Source organism: Phaethon lepturus, unplaced genomic scaffold (genome assembly GCF_000687285.1).
Source record: "Phaethon lepturus isolate BGI_N335 unplaced genomic scaffold, ASM68728v1 scaffold27754, whole genome shotgun sequence".
Lineage (NCBI taxonomy): Eukaryota > Metazoa > Chordata > Aves > Phaethontiformes > Phaethontidae > Phaethon > Phaethon lepturus.
Genome location: NW_010535927.1, coordinates 23,167 through 31,665, shown reverse-complemented (window position 1 = coordinate 31,665; position 8,499 = coordinate 23,167). Strand labels below are relative to the sequence as shown.

At 45.2% G+C, this 8,499-nt stretch overlaps 1 protein-coding gene across 1 annotated transcript; it reads right to left on the bottom strand.

The window, feature by feature from the left end:
• Positions 1 to 284: 284 nt before the first annotated feature.
• Positions 285 to 7,857, bottom strand: LOC104619960 (DENN domain-containing protein 2A-like). The gene is given in 6 exon segments (XM_010286019.1): positions 285 to 377; positions 379 to 422; positions 1,042 to 1,077; positions 3,682 to 3,809; positions 4,870 to 6,081; positions 7,787 to 7,857. Coding segments are annotated over 6 exon segments (1,584 nt in total).
• Positions 7,858 to 8,499: the final 642 nt, after the last annotated feature.

Genomic DNA, 8,499 nt, shown 5'->3' with positions numbered 1-8,499 from the left:
ATTAATTATATTATTATTATATTACCCCCCCTTCAAGGGGAAGGTAGCCCTGGTGTGGAAAACAGTGGAAGCCAACAAACCATTTGTATAAAGGAATGTTCTTTTTTACTTTGCTAAAGGTCAATAAATACCCTCTTATCACACTGTACTCTGACCAGTGGTAAAAGACAAAAAAGAAAAAAGACCAACATGATGAAAGTCAAATCGGCAAAATTCCACTTTTTCCACACAGAACCTGGATTTCACCCAGAAACTTTCTGGAGCAGGAGAGGTGGCCACTTGAATCAAAGTACCTTAGTGGGAGTCCCAGGTACAGAAGAGGTGGGGGATGCTGGGAAGGTCAGGACACATTTCTTCCCCAAACAGCGGCTGGTGGCTGTTGGTCTCAATGTCTTCATAAGGGTTTTCCTTCGACGGTGGATCTGCAGCAAAAAAGCCACAAGCAAGAGATTGTAAGTGCAGAAAATCCTTGAGGTTTGCCATAAAAATCTGTTTGGGGATCTGCTGGCCTTCTCCCACCTCCCACATCAGGCATAGACCTGTTCTCAATTTTCCTGCAATTGCTTAATTCTCTCTATAGCCCTAGAAGTCCAGCTGCTCACTGGACAGTGTCCAAACCCTGACACTGACATATGCAGCCATAGGAACATATCACAGATACTACAGATGGAAAAGATGCAGCGAGTCCTTAAGTTCATTTCCCTGTTTTCAGAGGAGCTGTGAGGTTCTCATGCACATCACTCCATGATTGCATTTCCTTCTTTCCAGTCTTCTGCTTAGAACACATGAAACTGTGAGATGAAGGCTAGCATAAGGGTCCTCTCGCCTCTGTTTAAACCCCTTATTTAGGGAGACCTCTGGTCATCATTTAATTGGGGCTGAAGCAATGCACTGCTCTTGGGCTGACTCTGCAGAAATATTTAATCCATTCTCTGAACATGGATGTTTGTCACACAACACAGGTTTTCAAACACATCTACCAATCATGGATGCCTCAATCTCACACACCCCACTTCAGAAAGAGGGAAGGATTCACCTCACCCAACCTAGGCCATTCAAACTCAGAATGCTCTCTTCCTGGAAGGGGGTGGAGGGGAGGGACACCTCTGAAGTAACATTCAGCTCATTCTTACCTAGGATCCCCTCAAAAACTAAGTCTTGAATGACCACACAGACATGTCTCTTTCTTTCCACTGATTCTGGAGATGAGGCACACAACTAACCTCTGAGTTTTAAACACCCAAAATTACATATAATGAACTTCTTACATCCCACTTTTCAGCAGTGCTGGGAAATGCAAACACAAAAAGAACACGCAACTCTGAAAAAGCAGGTTGTGACATATCCATCCGAGCATCTAAAGAAACAATGACAAAGGCTTATCCCAACAAGAAATCCCTACGAGATTTCTCTCTTCATTGCCATAATTTCTTGCCATCCCAGTGGATAGCTGGGGCTCGAAACAACTACCTTTCTCTTACTGTTATGTAATGCTTGTCTGAGAGCAAAGACTGAAGGTCACTGATGCTGCAGGCTTCTGGAGCAGGGACCGGGAACGGCTGCAGGATTTAAGTGGCATGCTCCCACCTGCCTGCCCTGCTGGGGCAGGAGTGCAGCTGAAGTCTTCAGACAAGGACAGAAACCCAAGTCTTTTCCAATACCGTCTTCTATCTGTGGCTCGGTGATATCCAGCACTACAAGGGTGGATCTGAATTCACCAAGGAGAAGGTAAGCATGTGTGACACCAGCAAACATGCTGGTGTCCCTGAAAGTGGCGCTACTTTCTAATTTCAACAGCACACTTGAGTATTGAAAATATACTTCAGCTGTCACGTAACTGGGTAGATTGGAGAAAAAAGAACAAGCTTGAGTTCTGTTGCCTACCCTATCCTCAAGCTGTGCAATTTACTATGTCAAATTAGCCTCAGTCTAGAAGAACAAACACCTTTTCCCTCTTTTTGACAAATAAACCTTGTCACCCACTGCCCAGTACAATTTCCAGTATTCCAGGTAAGCAACGGTGAACAGGTAAAATGATGGTGCATGAAAGGAATCTGTGTGACTTGCTGGGAAAGGGAATGGTTCTCCCACCAACAGCTGAACCCCCCCAAGTCAGGCACATGAATATGGAGTGTATGTGTGTGCTTGCATGCCCTGATGGACACACATGGATTATCTGTGGGTCAGCACTAGTGTCCTGTGGCTGAAGTCTTGGTTCCCCCTCTATTGGTGTGGTTTTCACATATTGTTTGTTTTGTGGACTACATCCACCTGTGGTCTTGTGAAAAAAAAAATGTAGCTTTTTTTGAGTTATCTCTGATCACCTCTTTTCGCAAGCTTCCACAATAACACCACCAGGACTGCATGAGCCAGTTAAAGATCTCTGACTCCAGGCAAAGCCAAAACATGCAGCAAGAAAACAAAAAAACATTAGCTGACAATTACTCATAACTTTATTTTCTTCTCATCTTTGCAACTAAAAGCTGGAAGGGAGAGGAATTTCAGCCTGGTATTTGAGTTCCCTGCAAGCTTGGGCACAGGGGTATGCTTGTGTTTGAATGGATGGATTTGCCTATACAGCCACTCTGTAATGCTATCCATGTTATTCCAGCTGACGAGGTGACCCTTACTCAGTGGTTTCTGAGACCTCCCACCACGCCCCAACACAAAAAAACCCTCAGCAGCTGCTCAGGCCCTCCCTGCTCCTTTGCCTCCCCACCAAACCCAAGTAAAGAGAAGAAAAAAGCCAACATGAGGCCCCTAGTCCCACAAATGAGGCCGACAGCTTCAAAAATGTCAGAAGGACAGACTGGTATCACCTTGTCTGCCATCAGTCCCAAAGCAACATGATTCCTTTGAGAGATCCTGATCAAGTATGATCAGATGTTATTCATACCAAAATAATAATGCCTGGCCTGCTCCTGAGAAAGCACAGCTCCTCCCATTCCGAACAACACAGGCCACCTTTGTAGGATTACAGCTGCATGGTGAGAGCTGATGCAGCTATTCTCTTCCTATTCTGCTAAACTCAGCCAAGAGCTGAGTTTACACAGCACCAGCCTACAGCTACTAAAACTTATTAAGGTTTCTTCAAGAGGGATGCTTCTATTCTATGTTCCATAAAAGGCCATCTAACTCACAGTATTAAAAAACGTTATATAAATTGAGAGTGCTACAGAAAATAATCTTTAAAATGGCATTGATCTGCCATTGAAGTTATGAGAACAAAATAAAACTCAATTTCAAAGATTGTGGGACCTAGATTCTTAGTTTCAATGGTACCTGGATCCACACACAACCCTATTTCTGAACCATGGAATTGACTTCAAGGCTATGTTTTCAGACTTCGCATTACCTCAGCAGTGACAAGCTCACCACAATGGACAGACTAGAGCTGTGAGAATTAGCCCACAGGACAAAGGGAAGACAGAGGAGAGATGCCAGCAAAAAATAAAAGCTGGTTCCCACATGGCTCAGGTTCATCTTTGAAGCTGATGAGTTTTGAAACATTCTGCCCATTTTTCTTATTACTTGCCCATAATCTGCGTAAAATGTGTCTTGGTTTGCTTTTGGATAATAAAAATACTTTATTCAGCACCTCCGGTGAGTGCCTGTTAACCACGAGTCTTCTCAATTACTCAGCATCAGCAGTCAAATCCCTTCCCTGTGCAAAGCTCCTACCCAGGATGTCTTCATAGACGTTCTCCTCAGATAAAGTGCGTGTGAGGGCCAGCTTGGTCTGCGCATACCAATCCACCCGGCCGTTCTCAGATGATGACTGCAGCAAGTCTTCAAACTCATACGACTTCCTGCACCATTGATGGGAAGAGAAGGAACAAAGAGGAGAGTGATACAGTTAACCAGCATTTATAACCAAATCACAGCTAATTCACTTCTCCAACATGCCACACAGCTGGCAAAATGAATTACTGAGAAGAGAACATTTCACAGCCTCATCCCATATAAAGCATGAAAAAGTAACACTGAGATCGGTTATTTTTATCAGCCACATAAATAAAGGCTTTTTAGGGATGCTGTAGATAACCTGGGATGTCACGGCAATAGCACACTGTGAAGATGCAAGTGTCACATGGCACATCCTGCAACATGGCACAGAACCTTAGGCTATGAGCGCTCCCATTTACAGCACAGATCCCACTCTTGGCAGGAACAGGGGGCCCCCAAAATCAGCTCTCTTTGAGGAGTACAGGAAAGCAATACTTGCATGCAGGATGGTAGAAAGGGTAAAAACAATTAAGTGTCCTTCACTAACAGACCTGTAAAGTTTCAATTTCCTTCCTGCACCCAAGCCATGAATTTTCAGATGACAGTTTATGCAGACGGCATTAGAAACAGCTGTGCATTTTATGCTCCCCACCTCAAAAATCTGTGACAATCATGCGGGAGGGGAGAAAAAGCAAGAAAGCACTCCAGAAGAATATACACACATCAGATTCAGTAGAGGAATACGTTTACTATGAACAGTGAAAATGCTGCAGTAGAATCTAGAGATTATCATTCCAGATCCTGTTCCAGACCAGCTGTAGTAATTTTGTAATTAAATAGATTTTCTGCTAAAAAAAAAACCAAACAAAATCCCAAACCCCCCAATCTTGGGCTTGAAGGTTAAGCCACATAATACAGTGACCTTAAAGCCCAAATCTGGCATGATTATCCCTTCACAGTTACCCTGTGAAGTTCTGCTGGCCACTCATACGTTCTCAGAGGGATGACTGAGTGCTGGTTATGGCCAGCAAGGCTCTCTGGGGATTATGAGTGACTAGAGAAGATCCATCTCTCCCAGAGAGATATGGGAAGGTGGGACTCCACCACCAAGACCAATACCTTTGTGAGACATAGCCCGAATACCTGTGGTCAGCGTTGTTCTTGTGCTTCCCACTCCAGAGCCTCCTGCTGACAGCTGACGGGGGAGGAGAGGAAGGTAGAGGAGGGGGAGGAATGGATGGCAGAGGGGGCAAGTTTCTTTTATTCCTAGCTGCTGGCACCCAGTCCTCTTCCCCCTCATGTTTGAAAGTCCGTCGGGGCTTTGGCAGTGGGTTGATGAAGGGTTTCTTCTCTGGCATCCCTGGCTCTGTGTACACATTCTCCACTGTGGAGTCCTTGGATTTCACATGAGAAGTTCTTACCTCTTCTAGAGTCCCAAAAATTGGCTCACTGATTTCAGAGTCCAAGCCAAGAAGCCTTCTGTTGAGCTCTGCCCCATATATGCTCTCATGGCCCTCAGGAGCAGTGTGTCCTTGTACTGCCTTCTCCTGCAGGCACTGTGGGGAATAGTAAGTACCAGGCAACTGTGGCTGCACCTCTGCTGAGCCATCCTTCAAAGCCTGCTCTAGCTTCTTGACCTGACTAAGCACTGAAAGATTCTCCTTCTGGACCTCCCACTTCCCACCTTTCACCTCCTTGCATTTTCCAGGGCTGGACTCTACTTCCTCATCCTTCTGCGCCTCCCCCTTTCGCTCTGCTGCCTGACCTGTGCCCTTCTGAGTTCCTGCTTTCCGCTCATTCTCTTTGCCTGCCCCTTTGTACTCCAGTTCCCAGTTCATAAGTCTCTTCGTCTCCCCTTTCCGAGTCACCAGTGCTTCACCACTCATCTTCTCAGGTACACAGGGCACCCTGTGCTCCTCTTTAACTCCCTGCTCCTCCTCTCTGCGAGGAGCAGGCTGCGTTTCCTTTTTCCCTTCCCATTCTGAAATTTTGTCCTTGATGCTGAAGGACTTATTCCTCAAGCCAATTCTTCCAGGTGACCGTACATTCTGAGTGCCTCCTATCTGTCTCCTGATAATTTTACTGTTTTCTTTAACGTTCAGATCCACAGATGGGTCACTGATGATCATTTTGGGACTAAGCATGTTCTGCTGAAAGCAGTCTAGCCTTGCATCCAGCATCAAGTTCTCCAAGGCTCCCAGTGGATTCTTTACCACAGAAGAAACGGGTTCAGCTTCAGGTGTTAAACCCAGGATGAGAGAGGCACCTTCAGAACATTTCTCACTCAAAAATCCACACAAAGGTCTTTCTAATTCCTTCACAGATGCAGTATTGTTTTTATCTGCAAGCTTGATCCTACATACCAAAGACAAAAAGAGAAGAAACATTCACTGCCATTGCTCACCCTTGGTCTAGTCCATCAGCTCTACTCATAAAGCTGATAACAGCAGAGGATGCTCAAACCAAGCACTTGAGAGATAGGAGGACCCTCGGGGAAAGATCCTTCTAGCCAGAACACAATGCTCTCCTCTTGTTTTGACTAAGACGCAGTTTGAAATGAAGCCTTTCTTTGTGGCAGAAATAGATGGCAGGTGAGATAAGTATTTTTTGTACATGCTGATACCAATGAGAGTTCACCAGTATTTTTGTATGCATGTGTGTGTGTGCAGAAGTGCAGTAGAGTTTTGGACATCATCAGGGCATTAAGCAGGTCCGCTGAAAATAAATGCAAAAAGGACCATTTGCAAATAACAGCAAAATTGCTGCTGTTAAACAGAGGAGAAAACATATGATACAGCTGGTATTCCTCTAGTGCCTGCTCAGCGGAACTTTCTCAGTACATCCAAATGTTTCCCAATGCATATTAATGCACAAATAGTGCACTTTTATTATTAATATTTCTATAGCACTACCATCCCAGGTCATATGTGGGCTTGGGCTCCCATGCACCCAGGCACACCTCCTCAGCCTAGGGCACATGTCGTAGCACCCAGACACAGATATAATATTCCCAGAGGATTAAACAACTTCACTGGTTGAGTCCAAATCGCAGCAAAAATCCCTAATATATTTAATCTAGAGATTTCCAAGTGTGTGATATCACAATACCAATATTGTGATATATTATCAATATAGTAAAGTTCCAGCTGAACAGACAGTTATTTCAACGCAAAATGTTTCTGTACCAGAGTGCTTAGCCATGTCTTTCAGGTTTGCCTGGGCTTGGGAAGGAGTACCAGGACAACATAAGGTAGTTACTGGAATGAAAAATCCCTATCATTAGTTCCATTTAACCGTGATCCCAACACTGAGATTCAACTCAGGAAATTGCTCTATGAACTTAAATGTATCAAGTGTGCCTCTTCCAGAACTTAGTGGTCTTGTAAGAGCATCCATGTGGATACCCTGTGTGCTGGCAGGCCTCGAGCTTTGTCCTGGAGTTAAGCAATGCTGGCAGCCATTGCAGACTCAGTTGTAGTGCAAATTGAGTCTGGGACGGGTTTCTGAGCAGAAATGGGACCTGAGCCAGATACTGTTCTTCCCTAGCCTCACAGATATTTAACTCCTCGCTGTCTCAGTGACACCATCATGCTTTGGTTATGAGCTGGTCCTCTGAACATTATGGCCTTTCCCAAGGAGCAGGGCATCACAGTGCCACTGGTGGTTGGACTGCACAGTAGAAACCAACGTTGGACACTGGGAAAAACCTGCAAAGAGTGGGGACTGTAGGGCTTGTCCTCAGAGTCCCCAGCATTGAAGATTTCAAGTGCAGGTGAGACAAACATTGACAGGGATGTCATGAGCACAAATGGTCTTGCCTTGGGGCAGACCTCTTCTAGCACTGTGAGTCTAGGTGATTATCAGTCTGACTGGATGCTAAAATGCACAGTGTCACAGTCCTGAGATGGCAATGAAACTGCCTGAGACATCCAGGCGTGTGTTTTAACATGTGAGGAGAGAGGGATAGTGCAGAGCAGAGAGAACGTTTCCTTTGATTTTCTTTCTGTTGGGGATAATAAACACAAGCAAAGCACCCCACACAAACATGGAAAGCTCTCACCTCTCAACAGAGTTGTAGATGCTGATTTCAGACTTGCTGCTCACATCGGCCGCCTTGCTAGCTGTCATCATGTCAGCACACAGCAGGGCAGCAGGTCACCTGTAGAAAGACACAAGGAAGAGGCATTGCTCTGTGCTCAGCACCCTTCTCTCTTCCTTCTACACGAACACACGCACACGCTTCTACTTGAAACCCAGAAGAGCAGAAGCAAGACATGACAGCTCTCTGAGGACAGCCCAGTTTCCTCCCTTGTGAAATGGAAAGAGGGGTGATAGCATTACCCCTCAGAAGCCCAGGGAGCAGTCGACCGGTTTTGAGGGCAAAAATTATCTTTGACTCAGCATCAACTGCTGTACTATGACTTGAATATGCAGCATATTTTATGAAGGCTTTTATTATCCCCAAAATCTCAGCGGATTTAAGTTTTTTCCCTTGCAGAAGACTAAACCAAAAACAATTATAGAACAACCTGTGTTAAGGCCGTACAACCAAAGTGGTCCCTGTGCATGCAACACTGTCACAACGTCCCCAGCTTGGGACAGAAAACATTTTAGGCTGAAGAGACACTGCACTGCAGCCACTGATTTCCTTCTCTCTGGTGGGCCACATTAGGCTGCTACCGATCTGCTTTCAGGAGACTACTCCTCATGGAAGTAAGACAAATCAGTCACAGAAATTAGTTATTCTGGTTGCCTCATGATTTCTAGCATTCA